This window comes from Nymphalis io, chromosome 30 (assembly GCF_905147045.1).
Source record: "Nymphalis io chromosome 30, ilAglIoxx1.1, whole genome shotgun sequence".
In the NCBI taxonomy this organism is placed as follows: Eukaryota; Metazoa; Arthropoda; class Insecta; order Lepidoptera; family Nymphalidae; genus Nymphalis; species Nymphalis io.
In genome coordinates, this window is record NC_065917.1 from 2,120,135 (window position 1) to 2,145,431 (window position 25,297).

The 25,297-nt window shown below is 36.8% G+C and overlaps 1 protein-coding gene across 1 annotated transcript; it reads left to right on the forward strand.

The window, feature by feature from the left end:
• LOC126779836 (mucin-2-like) lies at window positions 1–24,502 on the forward strand. Its single transcript, XM_050503957.1, has 15 exons — window positions 1–75; window positions 811–841; window positions 1,581–1,628; window positions 2,099–2,239; window positions 3,601–3,648; window positions 8,740–8,835; window positions 9,230–9,280; window positions 12,144–12,191; window positions 13,255–13,350; window positions 13,847–13,945; window positions 15,649–15,789; window positions 18,644–18,691; window positions 19,481–19,528; window positions 20,230–24,417; window positions 24,492–24,502. The coding sequence occupies exons 1-15, from the start codon at window positions 1–3 to the stop codon at window positions 24,500–24,502; spliced, it is 5,169 nt and encodes a 1,722-aa protein (XP_050359914.1).
• The last annotated feature ends 795 nt before the right edge of the window (window positions 24,503–25,297 follow it).

Genomic DNA, 25,297 nt, shown 5'->3' on the forward strand with positions numbered 1-25,297 from the left:
ATGATATCTACTGAATATTCTGAAGAAAAAATACCGCTAGCTGATAAGGGTGTTCCTAACCCTTATCAGCTAGCGGTATGAAATATACTTTACGATCTATTCTCATAACTCCCAAATATACATAACAAATTTCATAAAAATCGGTCAAGCCGTTTCGGAGGAGTTCGACTACAAACACCGTGACACGAGATTTTTATATATTAGATATCGTAATAATAATATTTAATTTTAAGATGTTATATGATTAAAAGTTGTATGCAAGTGTTTTTTTTTTAATAACCAGTGAAGTGTATTGACTATTGTATTAAAAGTGTAAGATTATTAAGAATAAACATAGAATGGAAGATTAAGACGGATATATTTTGTTAATAGATATGGCGCTCGTTGTCCGCCATTTTGTTTTGCACTGCGCAATATGTTTTAGGTTATAAATTAACATTAGACTAATATTATAAATGCAAAAGTACGTTTATCCCTGTGTTTGTTATTACAATTAAACCAGTATATCTATTACCAATATCCGTGTACTTACCATTAAATTGTCTTTATAGCGTGTCATATTCTTTAAAGCATTCATATTGTACCTTTTACTATTAGTGTTATTAGAAGAACATACAGAAATCAGTGTTAAGTATATATCTCTCTTTCTACATCATGTTTTTATCATTAGAATGAAGAAGACAAGATTGTTTTACTAATCACTCGTGAAACAACGTTAATAAATAGTCCGTCAGTGTTTTACCTGACAGCGGTTGAGCAACGCTCATAAGTAAAATTATAATTTTTAATCTGTATTTTTTATTATTTCAGGTATATCTGGCTGTAGCGAATGCGGAACCTCGTAAGTTCATTTGACATAATATTATATCCTACTGGCTGATTGTAATTTTTGATTACATTTGACAATAAACTGGCCAGGAAATGATAATACTACGGAATTAGAGAATGGAAACTGGACCTTTTTTATTTCTTATCATAATAATATAAGGTCCACGTTAAAGAAAAATGTTTTAGGGGTCTTAGTTGCTATGAGGGTCCCTTAAGTATTGGTCTTTTTCTACCTTCTCGGACCTTTTCTAACCCTCATATACCTCGGTGTCCCTTTCTTATAGGGAACAAACTCGATATCGTATTGTTTAATCAATAAGTGTAATGCTTCTATATTGAATTTTGATAAAATTTTGCAAATTTTCTTCATACAAATAGGTTCAATTAGTAGGTTAGTAAGCATAATTAATAATTTTTAATTTATTTTATAGAATAGCTAGGTGGAAGAGCAAATGGGCCACCTGATGGTAAGTGGTCACCACTGCCCATAGACATTAGTATTGAAAGAAGTGAGAACCTTCGCTTACATCGCTAATACGCCACCAACCTTGGGAACCAAGATGTTATGTCCCTTGTGACTGTATTTACACTGGCTCACTGACCCTTCAAACCGGAACATAACAACACCAAGTATTGCTATTAATATACCACAGTATATCACAGTAAATCGTCATATAACATTATTAAATCAAATATAAATCTACCATATATAACCGTATACATATTTATAATACATTATATAATTTTTCTAGGTAATCCACACACTCTAGTGGTTTTGCAACAAAGGAGAAGTGAACTAGGTCAGCTTATTAAATAAAATTTACGAAATTAACATATTAGAAATAAAACTGATACATAAAAACAACTAGCATATTCCAACGTCAGGAAGACTAAAGACAAACAAACTGTAACCTTTACCTAATTGACATGAAATCATTTGTTTAATCTGTATTCTTGATGGAATCGTGAAAAAATGGCGTCTTGAATGTTGGTGGAGCTGTAAAATAACTAATTATATATTAAATAACTTTAAATATAACCGACAAGATGCTTCAAATTTTTATTATTCGATTCCCACCCAGGACAGACATTTGTGTGCATACACATGTCTGTTTGTCCTGAGTCTGGGTGTAATTATCTATATAAGTACGTATTTACAAAAGAAAAGTAGTATATGTAGTATATCCATAGTACGAGCTCTGCTTATTTTTGGGATCAGATGGCCGTATGTGAATAATATCCCAGGATATTATATAAATTATTTTTACAGCCCAAGAAACTAACGGATCCGCTCAAGAAGGACCACCTTTTAATTCTCGTTATGAAGAAACAGAAAATGACTCCGAATCAACCCAAATACAAGAGTCTTATGAAGAAAGTAAAATCCACAGGAGAAAAGGTCATCATACGGGTAAGATAGACAAATCTGATAATGAAAAGTCTTGCTGTATAATAATAATTGTACTTATTTTGTATGTGGTGAGGTAAGGCTACACATCCCAGGTTCCTGATAGAATGTTATTGAGTTTTTCTATCGAAGATACTCAGCAACAGCCCGGAGTGTGGACAATATATGTGTGTACACTCCCGTGCCTTGGATAGCACGTAAAGCCGTCGGTTCTGCACATGAACTCATTCCGGTCGTGTCCGATTTCCGACCCGTCGGATTATGAAAGTGCACCTGTGCTTGCATACACTTGTGCACTATAATATGTCCTGTGTAGTTGTTCATGTTATTCATTAAATAAATATCGCATATGAAATCAATTAAAATGATAATAATAGGCCCTAGTATTCAACCTAGTTGACAACCTTCTGAAAATGACAAGATTGCATTCGATTTTAATTTAAAGTTACAGAATGATGTATTATTAAGAAAAGACCTTTTTTTATATAGAATAGGAGTGGTCACCAAACGCCCTTAGACATTGGCATTGTAAGAAATGTCAACTATCGCTTACATAGCCAATGCGCCACCAACCTTGGGAACTAAGATTTTATGTCCCTGGTGTCTGTAATTACGCTGGCTCACTCACCCTTTAAACCGGGACAAAAAAAATAACAAGTACTGCTGTTTTGCGGTAGAATATCTGATGTATGGGTGGTACCTACCCGGACCAGTAAAAAAATCCTATCAGACCTATCAAAAACTTCCCTATACCATATTGAATAAGTATTTTGTACCAATAACTCTCTTCTCTTGTCTACAGGTAATAAAAATCGCCCAATATCAAATCTGCTAGCTGATGTTCTGGGCGAGACAGGTGTTATAAAAATTTGATTTTCTTAACTATTCATTTTCTCATGTTCTGTGAATGAACAGAGATGAAGTTACACGTGGTGGTCTACACGTGAATCTTAGCTGAAGTACAGCAAAGTGATTTTTCATGTGCTTAATTTGTGTTTATAACACATCCTATGTGGTTAAGGAAAACATCATGAGGAATATGCAAGATGAAAATAAGCCACATGCATCCCTGATCCTACATCAGTGCTTAGTTTAATAAGCTCCAAACTTATCCTCAAGAGGAGAGGCTCTATCCCAGCTTTGGTATATTTCCAAGCTTTAACTGTATTTCTGTAAAATTACCCCACCAACTCTGTAAGTTGACGATGCATTCAAATTATATCCCAATAATCCCAACATCCTTTTCTTTTTTATACGATGGACGGGCATTGGGCAACCTCATGGTTATCAATTACGAAATTGAATCGGAGAGTTTTTATACGAACATTTGAGAATTGTTAGTACAACGTGTTTCATTGTTGCAGATCAGCTCGAATTGAAGGAGTCGCTGAAGGAGCTGACAGGATACACGGGTGAGATTTCATTCCATTTTCAAATTCAAATATATCCGAAATCTAACAGCGTCTTGTGTGACGTATTCAATTATAAGTCCAAACTTTTTAAATTTTATTATTAAAAAGCAGAAAGCAAAGGTAGAACAGTACCTAAAAATACAGTTATTCAAAACATATAAATCAATTATAGTATATAACAAATAACATTTATTTATAATTATATAAATATCTTGTAATCTTACTTTTTTCTTGATGTTTTTCTTCTATAAGAATGTTTTTATTTATTGTTATCATATGTTATTTATTAATGATTAAAAAATATATTTAATGTTATATTTTGGTCACACGCTTGATGCAAATTAAAAATAAACATGCTGTAATTGAAAATGCAATTAATCTTGTTTAGTTTGTGTTATGTTGTAATATTGTAACTTTTGTTGTTAGTTCTCATAAAGTACATGGACTTGTATATGGATTATCTGAAGCATTTTGGATAAAAACAATGACTAATGTTAGTGTCGATTTACAATACTATTGTTATTTAAAATTCTTAATTAGCATACCGTGACGTCATTAATGAATAGATTTGTTAATTTAATGTTAACACAAGTGTTTTAAACACGCAATATAGTGTTACCGTAAGACATTTGTGTGCATAAACATGTGTGTTTGTCCCGAGTCTGGTCGTAACTATCTATATAAGTATGTATTTACAAAAGAAAAGTAGTATATGTGGTATATCAGTTGTCTGGTCTTCATAGTACGAGCTCTGCTTAGTTTGGGATCAGATGGCCGTGTGTGATATTATATACAGGATATTATTATTATTACAATTATTCGAGGGCCAACGCCTAAACAGGCTCAGCCTGAGCCTGTGTCTTAGACGCTAGTCTCTTCTGAAACGTTATGCGATTATAAAAGTGACACGCGAATATGTATTACACTTTAATATTAGAAGTATAGTCTGTTGTCGGTAGTTGTGTGTTTTATTATAAAAAAAAAACCTTTTTTTGCCCCCCCCTGCAAATTAAAAAGAAAATGTAACGTTCTTCTCCGGAAGTTTCAAAGATACATTCCCCCTTCCAAAAAGGACTTCATTCCATAACTTATAACTCGGTAACCCCTAAAACAATACCTCCCAAAACTACTATATGAATTGATATGAGTATTGTATATTTTTCTTCAGATGAAACGATGTCAGTTGCGTACATAAAAATGACTACGGGCTTGTCACGTAAGTGTATTTTTTATATTTATATGTAGATATACAGATTATAACTAAATACTAACAATAGGGAAATAACGGATTTAGAAGAGAACGAGGCCCCTCCACAAGAGAGGGCAAAACCCAAATCCAAAATAGAAATTTCTAAAATAAAAAATATTTTAATTTCGAGGATTTAATGTAATATAAATTTTAATTGTACTATATCTCTATATGTTTGTTTAAAGAATTAAATTTATTCTGCATTAACTTATTATTGAACTCCAAATGATATGTTTTTTCAATTAATATGTACAATAGTTACGGGGGTCCACTCCAATCTTGCCCCAGACTTATAAAGCTAGCTCTAACAACAATATAAGCAAAACAATTTGACTCTCACAATTTAAAACTATAATAACTTATATTGCAAATTTGACGAGCCGGTTGGCGTGGTTGATTGATACTTGCCTTTCAGGCCGAAGGTTGTGGGTTTGATTCCCACCCAGGACAGACATTTGTGTGCATGAACATGTCTGTTAGTTTAGTATCAGATGGTTGTGTGTGAATAATGTCCCAGGCTATTATTATAGAATGTTATTGATATCGCAATATATTTTATTTAATAATAATATTGAGTTGAATAATTCAGCTCCTGTGACATAATAAATAAAAAAATCAAGTCATTTTAAAAATAATTGTATAAATATAAAATGAAATGGTAAAAATGCAAATGGTACATTAAAGGGATACAATGGCAACTTTGTTAAAAATAATCTGATAAGTGATAAGTAATACAATACACATTAATTTGTGTTTATAATTCATCTCGTGCTTGACGGTGAAGGTAAAATATCGTGAGGAAACCTGCATGTGTCTAATTTCCCTGAAATTCTGTCACAAGTGTATTCCACCAACCCGCATTGGAGCAGCGTGGAATAAGCTCCATACCTTCTCCTCAAAAAAAAAAGGTAGAGGACGCCTTAGCCCAGAAGTGGGACATTCACAAGCAAATACACATAACATATTCATCAGATATTCTACCGCCAAACAGCAATACTTAGTATTGTTGTGTTCCGGTTTGAATGATGAGTGAGCCAGTGTAACTACAGACACAAAAGACATAACATTTAGTTTCCAAGGTAGCTCATTAAAGATGTATGGAATGGTTAATGTTTCTTACAGCGACAATGTCTATGGGCGATGTAACCAATAGGCCCATTTGCGAGTCCAACTTCCTTATATCATTGAAATGTTTTTAATAATTTCAGATAACAATGAAGTTTACGAGTTTTTGCGAATGTGTAGAGGATCTAGAGGAATCAAATTCTCCATTCGTTTCTTCAAAAAGTTTCAAGGGAATTCAAGTAAGATTCTATTCATATTTACCTACTTTGATAAATGAGACTTTTAGTCGAGATGGCCCAGTGGTTAAAACGCGTGAAATCTAACCGATGAATGCTGGTTCAAATCCAGGCAACCACTGAATATTCACGTGCTAAATTTGTGTTTATAATTCATCTCGTGCTCGATTAAGGAAAACATCGTAAATAAACTTGCATGTGTCTAATTTTACTGAAATTCAGCCACATGTATATCCATCAACCCGCATTGGAGCTGCTGGAAATTGTTCCAGTTCCGAGATATCTCATTTTCACATCTTACTAAGATTCTATCGTATAATTTGATATCTAAATGAAATTGGACTTTCATAAAGATCTTTTTATATGATATTATTAGTGTCTTATGTAACGTTCACAATGGATGCACTCTCTGTGAAGGGTAAATAGGACTAAGTAATTTAATAATAACAGGCAAGTATATGTAAGACCTATTGTAAAAATTAACAAAATCTATATGAAACCATATGAATTTAATCCAAAATAAAATTGATCATAAAAACCGAACGAGTTTGATAATTCTATCATAGATCCTATATATGTGTACAGTGATCTATACTATGATCCTTATATATTTAATAAAAATCATTGAAAACAGACAGAGTAGTAAAACACTAAATCAAATATACTAGAGAATTGAAAACTCTATTTTCGGTGCAAAAAGTCCACGAGCGCATACACAGTCTTCCAATAGTCGGTCCAGAATTCTCCCATAATTCTATTGAATGAGAACAAACGCAATTTGATCGTTGGATTAGGAACTATATGGATATTAACCAATTAAAAATATAATGAACACTAATAACATACATATTAATTACGGCGTTACTGTGTACGAGATTTTTTATATTGTCTGTTAGTTGATACGAATCGACCTGGTTCGTTGCTGGTAATACCGCGTTTCTCTAGTGGCTATCTCATACCGGGTCATCACACGGGGAAAAATTGTCATCTTGTATATGTATTAGAAGTTTACAAACAGACAGACACGAAACGCGACTTTGTTTTGTATTTAAATGTATATATTTGTTTACAGATATAGAAAATTACGTGAAACTTGTAAGATTATTAACTGGAGAAACGAGTGAGTATCAACTGTATTTATTAAAACGTTTTTCTGTATGAGTTTCGGAGTTATGATAGCTACGTGAATAGCTTAGCTAAAAAAAAAAAAACAAATTTAAAAGCTTGCCAAGTTTCGGGAGCTTTGAAAATACTTTTTGAAAGGAATAAAATTTATTTAAGAATTGGATAGCAATCATGTAATGATCATAAAACATAAAAATTAAACAATATTAATTTTAACCAAATCAGCAAGTTTCCTGGAAACTCGCAGGGTGTCTGGTTCTCCGTTCCTTTGTTGGCAGAAACTGTGTACTGTGTAACATAACTAGCTTCTCGAATCACAGCAGTTAAGACAAATAAACAAGACTCACCTTGAATTGACGCGATATGATTGGTCAACGAGATCTTGAGTAATATTCATTTTGGATTCGTTGAAAAATCGCATTTCTAATAGGCCAAGTTGTTATTAGTTGTAAGTAAAATTAAAGTGTATATAAGTAGTTAAGTGTAATAGTGTTGTGTTATATATAAAGTTATATTAATCGAGAACAGTCGAGATGGCCCAGTGGTAAGAACGCGTGAATCTTAACCGATGAACGTGGGTTCAAACCCGGGCAAGCACCTCTGAATTTTCATGTGCTTAATTTCTGTTATAATTCATCTCGTGCTTTTCGGTGAAGGAAAACATCGTGAGGAAACCTGCATGTGTCTAATTTCATCGAAATTCTGCCACATGTGTATTCCACCAACCCGCATTGGAGCAGCGTGGTGGAATAAGCTCCAAACCTTCTCCTCAAAAAGGGAGAGGAGGCCTTAGCCCAACAGTGGGACATTTACAGGCTGTTACTGTACTGTACTGTAATCGAGAACTGTTTGTAGTATAATATAGGAGATAAATTTGTAAATCTTATGTTTGTTTATATACTCTTCCTGTCATTGGAATTAGCTATGTATTAGCCATTCATAAGCGACAAAATCTAATTATTGCCTACCTAATCTAATTATCGACTGCCTCGTTGGTCTAGTGGCTAGATCTAGAGGCCGCAGACCCGGATGTCCTGAGTTCAATTACCAGGTCGGGCCAAAAAAAAGAAGTTATTGGGTTTTTCTGTCAGAAAATACTCAGTAGCTGCCCGGAGTCTGGAAGTTGGCAGTGTGTACACTCCCGTGCCTCGGAAAGCGCGTATAGCCGTTGGCCCTGCGCCTGAACTCTCTCCGGTCGTGTCCAATTGCCGTCCCATCGGATTATGAGAGTTAGGGAATAGAGAGTGCACCTGTGTTTGCGCACACACTCGTGCACTATAATATCTCCTGCGCAGTTGGCTAATCTCTCTTGAGATTGGCCGTCGTGGCCGAAATCGGTCTGGAGGGACATTCTTATTTATTTATTAATTTAATTATTTTATCAGATTAAATAAAACGTTCTTAATGATATTTCAGATGTAATAGAAGCGTTTAAAGTAATCAAGCGTTTATCAGGACACAATGACATAGACGGTATATTTGAGATGCTACAACGCATGTCTGGAAGAAAAGGTAAATAATAGAAGAAGTTGTTTTATGTAATAAATGAGAAGTACTAAAGATTATGCCATAATATGCAGCGTGTTTATGACAATGTTCGCATTTTCAAGTGGTTTTTTTTTAAATATTGACAAGAGTCGTTTTCTTGTTTATATGTTTCTCGTGTGTGCTGTCGGCTGCGTGTTAGGATAGGAAAGCAGGTTTTCTATATATATAACAGGGGTTTCCTAGAGGATCAAGCTGGCCTCATAACAAATTTAATTAAATTCGTTTCACTGGTTTAGCCGTGAAAGCGTAACAGACACACAGAGTTACTTTCGTATTAATAATAATACATGTACATTGAAAACCGTTTGATACAATTAAAAATTTACTTCTTAAAATGACAGATTATTTTTGTTTCTAGGTATATCTGACGTCATCGATTATTACGATCACGAAGTGGACCATGAGAAAGGTAAATAGGATTATATATAAAAATAGTTAAATAAAAATATACAAGAGAAAGCAAGAGGTTCCTGAATGAGAGAGAGGGATGCTAGATATAACTTGGATCTTTAGAAAAATTTCTGAAAAGGTGTATATAGACGTTCAGATTAATTGGATGTATAGATTATGAGCGTTACAAAATTGTTTAAAAACATGGTGTGTGTGCCGAGGTACTCACGAGAATTGATGTGTTAGCATGTGAGCTCGGGTCGCGATCTTACAAACACTTTAACACAATAAAAAATCTTACGCTGACGTCATCTGACGCACGAATTCTCACGCGGACGTCATCTGAAGCATTTTTTATTTATTTATTATTCAGGGGAATACCCCCTAGCCATCTACATAAATACGAAAATGTATTTGCAATTTGCTTTAAAATCGCGTGGTACTTTTATAATCATAGGAAAATGCGGCTGTTATTTTAAAGGGTAAACTTTTTGTCTAGGGTTGGAGGGTGTGAACCGGCAAGTGTACCAGCTTACAGGAGGGGTTGGACCTTCCGAGTTTCCGAATGTTTTCGAAAGCTTAAATTCTGAGATTCGTAAGCAAAACATTAATTAAATGCAAGCTCATTTATTGGTAAGCCAGTGTAACTACAGGCACAAGATGATATACATTACATCTTAGATCCCAATAATAATAATCTGTTTTCAAGAATATATATATATAAATATATAAACCCTCATCAAATGTTCTACCGCCAAACAGCAATACTTCATATTGTTGAGTTCCTATTTGAAGGGTGAGTGAGCCAGTGTAACTACAGGCACATAACATAACATCTTCGTTCGCGAGGTTGGTATATTTTTTACATCGCCATGTCTATAGTGGTGATCACATACTATCAGATGGCTCATTTGCCCGACCTGTAGCATAAAAACAGGACTTCGTGCAAGTGGGTAGCTAAAGCCCAACCATCATATATTCTATCGCCAAACAGCAATAATTAGGTGTGTTCATGTTTGGAAGGTGAGCCAGTGTAACAACAGGCACTTAGCATAACATCTTATTTCCCAAGGTTAATATTTTATTAGTTGTTAATATTATATGATTATTTCGGAAACCGATGCCTCGACTTTGTTGTCGAAGGCCCTAGATCCCGCGGCAGGCCCAAGAAGCGCTGGCTCGAGGTCGTGAGAAACGACATGAGAGAGTACGATCTCACTAAGGAGGATGCTTTAGATCGGGCAAAGTGGAGGAATAGATGCAGGAAAGCGGACCATGGCGTTACTAGGCCCGGAAAACGCTAGGCAGAAGAAGAAGATTTCTCACAACAGCGACCAATATTTATGGACGGACGTTATTCTGAATAACTTTTTACTGGTGGTAGAGCTTTGTGCAAGCTAGTCCCACTCATCAGATATTCTACCGCAAAACAGCAGTACTTGATATTGTTGTGTTCCGGTTTAAAGGGTGAGCGAGCCAGTGTAATTACAGGCACAAGGGACGTAACATCTTAGTTCCCAAGGTTGATGGCGCATTGGTGATGTAACATTTCTTAAATGCCAATGGTACATTGTAATAGTATTGGCATTGGCCATCCTATTCTATATAAAAAGAATAACATTATTATTTTCTTTCAGATTTGAATGCAACTTTAAACGTCCTCATATCAGTCATGAGATCGAGTAGTAAGTTATAAAACAATTTATTTATTTTTAAAAGCACACAAACAACATATATATATATATATACAATATACTTATATAACAATTATAATATATTTAATAATGTCTGTCATAATAAGTAAATAGAGTACAGTTAGATAAACAAAGACTAAAGACAATACAATCGGCCGGGCTGGTTGGCGTGGTTGGTAGACATTTGTGTGCATGAACATGTCTGTTTGTCCTGAGTCTGGGTGTAATTATCTACATAAGTATGTATTTACAAAAGAAAAGTAGTATATGTAGTATATCGGTTGTCTGGTTTCCATAGTAGAAGCTCTGCTTAGTTTGGGATCGAATGGCCGTGTGTGAATAATGTCCCAGGATATATCGCGCGAAGGAAAATATCGTCAGGAAACCTATCACATGTGCCACTACTCATATTGAAACTGTAGTTTATTATCTTTCAAACATTCACAGGACTTTCCTAAACCTTTCAGATATCGGCGAAGCGATTATAGACTTCAATAATCTGTTAGGAAAGAAGACTTTCTCTGAATCAATTAAGGTCATGAAAAGGTTCACAGGCCTCTCACGTAAGTATTATACGTTATAATATTGTTCGTACATTATAACTTTGCCTCTCTAGAGTTTTAGACCTACCCTCGAACAAACTCGAAACTCAACGCGGAAAATGGTCGTGAAATGTCAGAAAGCGATATGCGACATTGACAGTAATAATTATTTACATTGAAGCCTTAAATAAATACAAATAAAAATTAAAAATATTTACTGTATAAATCGTGACCACGTGTAATGGTGGTCAGCATATCTCCTTTAAATCGCAATTATGGGCGGAAAATGAACTCTTTCTGTTACCAGTAGAGCCAATAAGGCGGGGTGTAATATTATTATTTTTTGCATATTACTCCAAGGTAGGAGCGTTTCAACCGCAAACGGATCATAATATGAAATGAGAGACGAATATTTGCTATTTTTGTTCGGTTTGGCTATATATAATTAATTATATAATTAAAATTTCCTGTATATATAACTTATTTTAAAAGTAATTTTTTGGGATAAATGTCTTATATTTTAAGTCATATTACTAGAATATATATCGATAGACTCCTCGACTAGATGTAAATTTGTTCGACTTCGAAAGCGGCAAAGTTATATTATTCGTATCTTACTGTAATATAATTGCTTATTTTTCAACAGATTTGAAATATGCTTTGGAAGAACTTCTACAAGAAACAGCGAGAGTTAGTAAGTATTTTTTTTCATTCGTTAAAGAGTTAGGTCAGAAGACACTGAATCATTCATACATAGACGAACATATTATATGTATAGTCTATTCCAACCACAGGAGGAATAAACCCAAATAAACATCTTTGCCACCGATGTCATTGGTCATCGATATCAATTGACACGATACCATTGGTCGAGATCTTCAATAAAATATGATATTCACAATGGATTCGCGAAAAATGGCGTTTTCAATGTCCGCGAAGTTGTAATCGGAACTTCGAAAGTTAAATGAATGTGGTTATAACTAGTTAAGTGGAATAGTGTTGTGTTATAAATAAAGTTAAATTAATCAAGAACCGTTTATAGTGGGTAATACGGCAGAACAATTAGAAAATCGCATGCAATTTGTAAATATACGGTTTGTTTACCTTTACTCCTACTCCGATTGGAATAGGGTATATCTGTTTAGACATATTTATTGTCAAATAAGACATAGCAAGTCATTAAGAACAATGCAAGCAAATTACTTGCATATACTCAATGATAAGTTGCACTTCGTTTAAGTTAGTATATATTTAATAAATATATGTGATGTTTATATTTATAATTTCATAAACAACTTGCTGGTAGGGCTTTGCGATCGACTTATCACATTCTACCGCCACCAGCAGTATGGTTCTGGTTTGAAGGGTGAGTGATATAGTGTACAGTCTCAAGGTCGGTGGTGTCACGATTATTTCGCGTTTCGTTAAACTAAGCCACAATAGATGAGAAAACATACTTTATTGTTTTTTTTTGTGAATGGATGCTGTTGGCCCTACTGGCCTTTACAGCGTCTCCGTGCGTTGTGGCGAGTATTAGACTCCGTCTTGAAAAACACTTGTAATCAGCTTTGACATCGATACAATTCGAAATGTACAATGATAGCGCGATTCAGAGTTCAGACATCTATTGTGTAATTTTTGAACTAAATGCATTAATGCGAGTTGGCATTTTCTGTCCAATAGATGGCGTTTTAATTATATTAACGTTTTATATACATTCTATAGTGATTTTATCATTTGTAAATTATCATTTTCAGGCTTAAGGGTGATAGTTGAGAAATTCTATCAACTATTTGGAAAGACTGATTTGGTACATGTTCAGACGGAAGTTCAGCGCTTATACCATCACGACAGTAAGTTTGATAAAACAATTATTCCTATTTAGCGGTGTGGTTAGGATATATCCTAACCACATCGCGCAAGCATTATAATGCTGTAGTTTTTTTAATAGGTTTTTGCTACCCATCTATATATACATATAAATTAATTATAAATAATATAATTTATTTTCCAGATATAATAAAAGTCCTTCAAACTGTGAATAGAATATTTAAGAAGCGCGATCCCCTTATTATATTCGCGAGCTTATTGGACGTGACACAGACTTCGAACTTGAGCGATTGCAGTGCTGTGATCACAGGCCTTACCTTCAGACAGTGTAAGTTACTTGTTGATTCCTGTCGGTCGAATCTACATTCAAAACCGGTAGTTTTAAATTGAAATATATTTTAAATAAAATGACGATTTAAATATAATTTATATATTATTGTCACTTATATTGTTTTGATAGTTCATAAAAAAAATTGGTCCTTCGAGCTGGATATTTTCACATACCTAATTCTATTTCAGTGACGGCCTTGGAAGTTATAGAACAGATACAAATAGAGTCCAAGAGTACTGATATACTGGATTTCCTGAGGAAATTACTGACATATACCGAAACAAAATGTGAGTTATTATATTTGTAATATAAGAGGAATGTTCAATGTCCGACCCAACTAATAAATAAATTTAGCTTAAGAATATCAAGCAACAAAAATTAAACTGAACGTCATTCATCATGTATTCAAAACAATAATTAAGTCAGATGACTTCTATGTTATCTATGTCATCTAAAAAAATAACCAATACACATAATATTTATACCAGAAGATGCTTCGCGTTTCGGAGAAGATTTAAGTATATAATATTGTTACATAAGTAGCTACGCTTTGCAGTTATATGTCGTCAATCGTCAATGTGTGAATTTCAAGTCCTTGTTTATATATTTCAATCATGTTTCCAGCCCTTCGTCTAGCCTGGAACAGCATTGTACCGATTACAAAGAAAAATGGTAAGTTATTCAGTCATTAATATTTTGCCTTATTTATTTTGTCTCGTTTGATAAAACAGGCAACGATTTTGAACACAAATATATCAATACAGTAACAGCCTGTTAATGTCCCACTGCTGGGCTAAGGCCTCCTCTCCCTTTTGAGGAGAAGGTTTGGAGCTTATTCCACCACGCTGCTCCAATGCGGGTTGGTAGAATACACATGTGGCAGAATTTCAATGAAATCAGACACATGCAGGTTTCCTCACGATGTTTTCCTTCGCCGTCAAGCACGAGATGAATTATAAACACAAATTAAGCACATGAAAATTCAGTGGTGCTTGCCCGGGTTTGAACCCACGATCATCGTATAATATATCAATACGAAGCAACAATAGAGTAATAACTGACTGCCTCGTTGGCTTAGTGGCTTGATGTAAAGCCGCAGACCCGGAGGTCCTGGGTTCAATTCCTAGGTCGGGCCAATAAAAAGTTATTGGGTTTTTCTGTCAAAAAATTCTCAGTAGCAGCCCGGAGTCTGGAAGTTGGAAGTTTGCGCACACACTTGTGCGCTATAATAGAGATTAGTCGCCGTAGCTGAAAACGGTCTGGAGGACATCTCTAGAGTAATGGTTTATCGATGTACAAAATCGAAGGTCTGGTCCTTGCCCCTTAGGCTATTTCTACTAGTTCTAGTTCTCAAACTGGCATTACTAAGGTTATTTAAAAAAAAAAACAAAAAGATAGGTACTTACGACCTTCTTACTATTTGTGATCTCCTGGTACAATAGCGTAATTAATATTCTATAATAGCAATCTATTTGTATTTTCTGTCTTTATTTAAATTAACTTCTTCGTTCGTCTTGTACCTAGCTCATACGATCTTGAAGTCCTTGGTTCAAATCCTGGGTTAACCCAACCCATAATAGAAAAATAATGAGTTTGTCGTACAAGTATTTTCGTTCCTTCAGAATGCTACATTCTGAAGTCAGGATGTTATTGGTGTTACAATTCCGTGCCTTAGAAAGCACCTGGCGACCTGCGTAAGGAAACCTGGAAGAAAGAGAGAGTAGTTCACATAGTGGTAGGGCTTTGTGCAGACATGTCATATACTCTACCGCAAAACAGCAATACCTATATACTTGTGTTCAGGTTTGAATCATGAGTGTACTAAAATAAGGTAGTTGCTATTAATGGACAGAGGTGACCACTTACCATTACCATTAGGTTGCCCATTTGACAGTCTGCCTACCTCGATTCAAATACTATAATATCTTCTTAAGGAGATCTGCTAAGATTAAACCTTCACGACTTCTGATGTTATAATTTGTCCTTGCAGATATCTTCGTTTTAATGGACGCCCTTAAAGCGTACACGAGTGTTGATATCACCATTTTTTTCCAAACGTTGCGAAGAATAACAAACACCACGAACATCAGCCTCGCGGTCGTGAAGATACGGGAATTGTTAAACGTTAAAGGTAATATCGATACTAAGCCGCTAGTTATGGTCACTCGGCTTATAAGCCAAATCAACTCCAAAATACATGAATAACAATGAATTGTCTAGATTTCTTTAGTCTTAAGTCTAAGTAAATACTAAGTTAGGTCACCGATGTACATATATGAGAACGACAAAAAAAGCTATCTACTTTTTTTCATTTTTAAAATCGGAACAACACAAATTACACCAGATTCACATGACTGTGGAGAAACTGTGATTTATAGAAAAAAAATGTCCGCAGTAGTTAAATGTCAAAAAAAAACAATATTAGGGTATTTATGGCAAAATATACAGAATCAGGAGGCAACCGTATGACGGGTGTATTCTGAGCTCTTGGGCTTTTAACATCCAGCTGAGTATTTTATGACTCGCCCAGTGATACAGTCGTATCAAAATAAGATAGATTTATGGTTAATTGTGTGTTCTTAAAACAAATATGTAATGTTATCGGGCTCAAGAAATACTCAGAAGCATCCTGAAGCCAAAAGAACGTAAAACTCTTGATGGATGAAACATCTGGTTGCGTTGGATTGCCATCCTATCGGGTTATGCGAATGAGGGAACTGAGAAATCACCTGTGTTTGAGAATTAAGAGTTGGTAGATAGTTGCTTTTCACGCCGAAGGTTGTAGGTTCGATTCCCACCCAGAACAGACATTTGTGTGCCTTAACATGTCTGTTTGTCCTGAGTCTGGGTCTAATTATCTATATATAAATATGTATTTACAAAAGGAAAAGTACTATATGTAGTATATCAGTTGTCTGATTTCCATAGTACAAACTGCTTAGTTTGGGATCAGATGGCCGTGTGTGAATGATGTCCCAGGATATTATTATTATATTTAGACATTTGAAGGAAGATGCATAAGTGTTTAACTATGTATATAAAAGCGCCATCTATTAGTAGTTTTCGGAACTAAATTATTATATATAAATGTTAATATATTCTATATCTATTTACAGGATTCTTCGAATGGATTGACACAATATATAAAATCGTGCAAATGGGTGAGTCGTGTTCAATAAATAGTTTTCTAACACATTCGTATCTCAAGATTAACTTCATTGGTATATGTGCAACGTTTCAAGGACGTTTACTGTTGTAACGTTTCATATGTAACGTTTGTGTTTGACGCATTTGTTGCAAAATGAAAACTGACCCGAATCTAAAGTGATACAAACAGGAGTGCCTGTCCTTTCTATATGGTTCATTTTGGTAAATTTAAGTTGACATAAAAGTCAAATAAATGGTTAATTAATAGAATAATTTAAACGATCATTAAAATGGCAATAAGGAACGACATGAGTGTAATATAAAAGTTAGTATTAGTCTTTAATCTTGGTATATAAAACTACATACTATTATGGTATTAACTGTTAATGAGTTAACTGTCATTGACGTTACACGTAGCTTTGTGGCGTAATATAGAATACTATAATAATACTGCCCAAGATCGGGATGGTTGGCGTTCTATGGGGGAGGCTTTCGTCTAGCAGTGGACGGCAAAAGGCTGAAAAAAAATAAATAATAATAATACTAATAATACTAATCATACTAATATCAATACTATCATACCAAAAGTATAATATGGCGCAGGACCAACGGCTTTAAGCACGTAAAGCCGTTGGCCCTGAACTGAACTCTTTCGTATTGGATTTTCCTGTCGGATTACGAGAGTTAGGGATAGTGCACTTGTGCATTATGTCCTTCGTAGTTAGCTAATCTCTCTTGAGATTGGCCACGGTGGTCGAAATCGGTCTGGAGGACATTATTATTTATCAAGAACATTTGGGTGAGACCATAGACAATTTAGTATTTTTTAAAGATTTGACTTATTCCTAACACTGAGATCGTTTCTCTATTCTACTAACACAACCGCCGGTTGCGATTCGACGCTTGATCGGAATATATTCGGTAACGTATCGTAACCGTAAAATAGTAGAATTTATCTCTTACTTTTATGAGAAATGATCGTCTTTATAAACGACCAATTTTGTATATAAAAAACATCTCTCTCTCTCTCTATCTCTCTCTCTCTCTCTCTGTCTTTTATCAATGATTTGACATTTGAAAGAAGAAGCAACTAAAGTTTAACTAATTAAGTTTATTAATTATTTTCAATTATTACAGACTTCATCAAATTCCTCGAAGTCTTCACGACTTTAAGCCCGAAATTTTGTAAGTATATAGAAATTAAAAAGTTAATATAATTATCGAATAGCGGCCGTACCCGACTTCGTTTGGGTTGAACAATCTTACTAAATATTTTATAGGAAATTGATGGGTTATTGCAATTTTCGTATAGATCTCTAATTTATTTGAAAATTTTACTGGTGGTGGTGGTGGTGGTGGGCTTCGTGCAAGCCCGTCTGGGTAGGTACCACCCACTCATCAGATATTCTACCGAAAAACGGCAGTACTTGTTATTGTTGTGTTTCGGTTTGAAGGGTGAGTGAGCAAGTGTAATTAAAGGCACAAGGGACATAACATCATAGTTCCCAAGGTTGGTGGCGCATTGGCTATGTAAGCGATGGTTAACATTTCTTACAATACCTATGTCTATGGGCGTTGGTGACCACTTACCATCAAGTAGCCCACATTCTTGTCCGCAAAACTATCCTATAAAAAAATACAGCCTATTTTACTCCACGATAATGAAGCTTTCTGTGGATGAAAGAATTTTTCAAATCGGTTCAGTAGTAATTGAGTTTATTCGTTACAAACAAACATAAATAATAAAATTTTATCTCTTTATAATATTAATATAGACGAAAGAATATAATATGTATACAAAACTATATATTATATATCGTTTTTTATATTTATTTCAGTTCTCGAAGATTCTATTGCTGTCACTGTCGAATTTACTGGTGTCGAAGGTGAGGTATTTTGGACTATAACTTTTTAGGAGTAAATAGTTTTAAAAATACAATAATTGTTTATAGAGCAAGGTCCCATTTTAAGCTGAAATTTTCTCAGTGGTTTCCAACAACTGGTAGTAACTTTGGGCTGTTATGGAGTTTGGGCCGTGGCTTTAGTAGATATCAGGTAGCAATAATACCAACTTAAATTTTTCAAATAATAAGACAATTTTCTTATATTTACTTTGGAATAATATTAAAAACTTCATCAATTACTAGAGACTTAACTTTAATAAATTTTTTGAAAGGTACTCTTACTCTTTGCCTATTGGGATGAAGAACTTGATACAGACTTGGAGGTAGAACTTTGTGCAAGCCTGTCTGCGTAGGTACCAATCACTCATCAGACATTCTACCACTCAACAATAGTACTTAGTATTGTTGTATTCCGCGTTGTAGAGTGATTGAGCCAGTGCACGAGGTACTTGACACCTTAGTTCCCAAGATTGGTAGCATTGACTATGAAAGTTATTTAATATTTCTTATAATGCCTATGCCTTTGTCGGAAGACAAGCTGTAGGAGATAAACGACCGTGAGCCGATATCTTACTTCAAAAGCTTAGGACACATCAAAAAGTAAAAATATTGTTATAATTATTTGTATAAATAAGAACAGCAATAAAGGCTTTATTTATTTTTTATTTTTTATAATGTCTATGGGCGGTGTCGGTACCAACAGTTGGCCAATTTGTCCGTCTTATCTATTCCACTTAATATTGAACAGTGTTAAATTTCTTCTTTTTTCAGATCCAATTAAAGCTATAAGTGACTTGAGATCGGCGACTGATGAAAGTGGTAAATATATAACAGTAACAGCCTATGAATGTCCCATTGCTTGGCTAAAGCCTCCTCTCCGTTTTTGAGGAGAAGGTATGGAGCTCATTCCACCACGCTGCTCCAATGCGGATTGGTGGATACACATATGGCAGAATTTCAGTGAAATTAGACACATGCAGGTTTCCTCATGATGTTTTCCTTCACCGTATAGCACGAGATGAATTAAGCACATGAAAATTCAGGGGTTAAGATTCAAGCGTTCGTACCAATGGGCCATATCGGCTGTATCGGGTAAATATATATATTTTTTAATTTATTAAGTCAACAGTTGATTCGTGCGTCAAATCTTAGGACTGGATGGACAATCAATAATAATTAAAATGCGAAAGTTTTGTGTTTATCTCTTCACGGTAATTATGATAATTATTTCGTTTGCATTCGATAAAACAGTAGTTTATCCTTGCTTCGGATTTTAGCTTACTTCATACCAATTTTCATCAAAATCAATTCCATGGTTTAGCCGTGAAAGCCGTACATACAGACAGAGGCAAAAAAGCTTTCACAAATTGTCATGTTTTCTGCTGTTTTATTTTTAATCTTAAGATTTTCCATACTAAAATCTTTATTATTACAGCTACGCGTTCCTTAATGCCTTCTATTCCATTCTTCATTTGACACTTAAAAAATTAAAATTAACATAGAAATCTGTCTTTTTCCAGATATGGTAAAAGCAATTGAATTTGTGAGGAGTAAGAGACCTAGACGCAATATTATAAGTACAACATCAACAGCGGCAGCTCCATTAACAACAAATAAACCAACATCTCCCATAGTGACTCCAATTTTAAAGCCACTAGTTCTTCCAAAAACTCAACTAAACTTACAGAAATCAATTGTTGACAACGAGAACACTTCTCTTAACATAAAGAAAAGCCAACAAACCGTTTTTAATGAACAGATTATCAATGTCATTGCTCCTGGTGATAAACCATCTCCAAGGCATCCTAATTCATCATCTAATTTCGATGACAAGCTATCGTCTACTGATCAACCAGCCTCTACTTTTAGAGATGATAATTCTCCTAACCAGCGAACAGGCTCTTCACAAACTCCTGATGACAAGCAATCGCCAAATGATCGACCAGCTTCTACATCTGGAGATGATAATTCTCCTAACCAGGAAACAGGTTCTTTACCAACCCCCGATGATAAGCAATCACCTAGTGATCGACCGGCTTCTACATCTGGGGATGATAATTATCCTAACCAGGAAACAGGTTCTTCACCAACTCCCGATGACAAGCAATCGCCTAGTGTTCACCCAGCTTTTACTCCTGGAGACGATAATATTCCTAAACAGGAAACAGGTTCTTCACCAACTCCTGATGACAAGCAATCACCTAGTGATCGACCAGCTTCTACATCTGGAGATGATAATTCTCTTAACCAGGAAACAGGTTTTTCACCAACTCCAAATGATAAGCAATCACCTACTAATTACCCAGCTTCTACTCCTGGAGATGATAAAACTTCTAGCCAGCAACCAGGTTCTTCACCAACTCCCGATGACAAGCAATCGCCTAGTGATCGACCACTTTCTAATCCTGGAGATGATAATTCTCCTAAGCAGGAAACAGGTTCTTCACCAACTCCCGATTACGAGCCATCGCCTAGTCAGCGTCCAGGTTCTTCACCAACTCCCGATGATAAGCAATCGCCTAGTGATCGACCAGCTTCTACATCTGGAGATGATAATTCTCCTAACCAGGAAACAGGTTCTTCACCAACTCCCGATGACAAGCAATCGCCTAGTGATCAACCAATTTCTAATCCTGGAGATGATAATTCTCCTAATCAGGAAAAAGTTTCTTCGCCAACTCCCGATGACGAGCCATCGCCTAGCCAGCGTCCAGGTTCTTCACCAACTCCCGATGATAAGCAATCGCCTAGTGATCGACCAGCTTTTACATCTGGAGATGATAATTCTCCTAACCAGGAAACAGGTTCTTCACCATCTCCCGATGACAAGCAATCGCCTAGTGATCGACCCGCTTCTACATCTGAAGATGATAATTCTCCTAACCAGGAAACAGGTTCTTCACCAACTCCCGATGACAAGCAATCGCCTAGTGTTCACCCAGCTTCTACTCCTGGAGACGATAATATTCCTAAACAGGAAACAGGTTCTTCACCAACTCCCGATGACAAGCAATCGCCTAGTGATCGACCAGCTTCTACATCTGGAGATGTTAATTCTCTTAACCAGGAAACAGGTTTTTCACCAACTCCAAATGATAAGCAATCACCTACTAATTACCCAGCTTCTACTCCTGGAGATGATAAAACTTCTAGCCAGCAACCAGGTTCTTCACCAACTCCCGATGACAAGCAATCGCCTAGTGATAGACCACTTTCTAATCCTGGAGATGATAATTCTCCTAAGCAGGAAACAGGTTCTTCACCAACTCCCGATTACGAGCCATCGCCTAGTCAGCGTCCAGGTTCTTCACCAACTCCCGATGATAAGCAATCGCCTAGTGATCGACCAGCTTCTACATCTGGAGATAATAATTCTCCTAACCAGGAAACAGGTTCTTCACCAACTCCCGATGACAAGCAATCGCCTAGTGTTCACCCAGCTTCTACTCCTGGAGACGATAATATACCTAAACAGGAAACAGGTTCTTCACCAACTCCCGATGACAAGCAATCGCCTAGTGATCAACCAGCTTCTACATCTGGAGATGATAATTCTCCTATCCAGCATCCAGGTTCTTCACCAACTCCCGATGACGAGCCATCGCCTAGCCAGCGTCCAGGTTCTTCACCAACTCCCGATGACAAGCAATCGCCTAGTGATCAACCAATTTCTAATCCTGGAGATGATAATTCTCCTAACCAGGAAAAAGTTTCTTCGCCAACTCCCGATGACGAGCCATCGCCTAGCCAGCGTCCAGGTTCTTCACCAACTCCCGATGATAAGCAATCGCCTAGTGATCGACCAGCTTTTACATCTGGAGATGATAATTCTCCTAACCAGGAAACAGGTTCTTCACCATCTCCCGATGACAAGCAATCGCCTAGTGATCGACCCGCTTCTACATCTGAAGATGATAATTCTCCTAACCAGGAAACAGGTTCTTCACCAACTCCCGATGACAAGCAATCGCCTAGTGTTCACCCAGCTTCTACTCCTGGAGACGATAATATTCCTAAACAGGAAACAGGTTCTTCACCAACTCCCGATGACAAGCAATCGCCTAGTGATCGACCAGCTTCTACATCTGGAGATGTTAATTCTCTTAACCAGGAAACAAGTTTTTCACCAACTCCAAATGATAAGCAATCACCTACTAATCACCCAGCTTCTACTCCTGGAGATGATAAAACTTCTAGCCAGCAACCAGGTTCTTCACCAACTCCCGATGACAAGCAATCGCCTAGTGATCGACCACTTTCTAATCCTGGAGATGATAATTCTCCTAAGCAGGAAACAGGTTCTTCACCAATTTCCGATTACGAGCCATCGCCTAGTCAGCGTCCAGGTTCTTCACCAACTCCCGATGATAAGCAATCGCCTAGTGATCGACCAGCTTCTACATCTGGAGATGATAATTCTCCTAACCAGGAAACAGGTTCTTCACCAACTCCCGATGACAAGCAATCGCCTAGTGTTCACCCAGCTTCTACTCCTGGAGACGATAATATTCCTAAACAGGAAACAGGTTCTTCACCAACTCCCGATGACAAGCAATCGCCTAGTGATCAACCAGCTTCTACATCTGGAGATGATAATTCTCCTATCCAGCATCCAGGTTCTTCACCAACTCCCGATGACGAGCCATCGCCTAGCCAGCGTCCAGGTTCTTCACCAACTCCCGATGACAAGCAATCGCCTAGTGATCAACCAATTTCTAATCCTGGAGATGATAATTCTCCTAAGCAGGAAACAGCTTCTTCACCAACTCCCGATGACGAGCCATCGCCTAGCCAGCGTCCAGGTTCTTCACCAACTCCCGATGATAAGCAATCGCCTAGTGATCGACCAGCTTCTACATCTGGAGATAATAATTCTCCTATCCAGCATCCAGGTTCTTCACCATCTCCCGATGACAAGCAATCGCCTAGTGATCGACCCGCTTCTACATCTGAAGATGATAATTCTCCTAACCAGGAAACAGGTTCTTCACCAACTCTCGATGACAAGCAATCGCCTAGTGTTCACCCAGCTTCTACTCCTGGAGACGATAATTATCCTAAACAGGAAACAGGTTCTTCACCAACTCCCGATGACAAGCAATCGCCTAGTTATCGACCAGCTTCTACATCTGGAGATGTTAATTCTCTTAACCAGGAAACAGGTTTTTCACCAACTCCAAATGATAAGCAATCACCTACTAATTACCCAGCTTCTACTCCTGGAGATGATAAAACTTCTAGCCAGCAACCAGGTTCTTCACCAACTCCCGATGACAAGCAATCGCCTAGTGATCGACCAGCTTCTACATCTGGAGATGATAATTCTCCTAACCAGGAAACAGGTTCTTCACCAACTCCCGATGACAAGCAATCGCCTAGTGTTCACCCAGCTTCTACTCCTGGAGACGATAATATTCCTAAACAGGAAACAGGTTCTTCACCAACTCCCGATGACGAGCCATCGCCTAGCCAGCGTCCAGGTTCTTCACCAACTCCCGATGACAAGCAATCGCCTAGTGATCAACCAATTTCTAATCCTGGAGATGACAATTCTCCTAACCAGGAAACAGGTTCTTCGCCAACTCCCGATGACGAGCCATCGCCTAGCCAGCGTCCAGGTTCTTCACCAACTCCCGATGACAAGCAATCGCCTAGTGATCAACCAATTTCTAATCCTGGAGATGACAATTCTCCTAACCAGGAAACAGGTTCTTCGCCAACTCCCGATGACGAGCCATCGCCTAGCCAGCGTCCAGGTTCTTCACCAACTCCCGATGATAAGCAATCGCCTAGTAATCGACCAGCTTCTACATCTGGAGATGATAATTCTCCTAACCAGGAAACAGGTTCTTCACCAACTCCCGATGACGAGACATCGCCTAGCCAGCGTCCAGGTTCTTCACCATCTCCCGATGACAAGCAATCGCCTAGTGATCGACCCGCTTCTACATCTGAAGATGATAATTCTCCTAACCAGGAAACAGGTTCTTCACCAACTCCCGATGACAAGCAATCGCCTAGTGTTCACCCAGCTTTTACTCCTGGAGACGATAATATTCCTAAACAGGAAACAGGTTCTTCACCAACTCCTGATGACAAGCAATCACCTAGTGATCGAACAGCTTCTACATCTGGAGATGATAATTCTCTTAACCAGGAAACTGGTTTTTCACCAACTCCAAATGATAAGCAATCACCTACTAATTACCCAGCTTCTACTCCTAGAGATGATAAAACTTCTAGCCAGCAACCAGGTTCTTCACCAACTCCCGATGACAAGCAATCGCCTAGTGATCGACCACTTTCTAATCCTGGAGATGATAATTCTCCTAACCAGGAAACAGGTTCTTCACCAACTCCCGATGACGAGCCATCGCCTAGCCAGCGTCCAGGTTCTTCACCAACTCCCGATGATAAGCAATCGCCTAGTGATCGACCAGCTTCTACATCTGGAGATGATAATTCTCCTAACCAGGAAACAAGTTCTTCACCAACTCCCGATGACAAGCAATCGCCTAGTGTTCACCCAGCTTCTACTCCTGGAGACGATAATATTCCTAAACAGGAAACAGATTCTTCACCAACTCC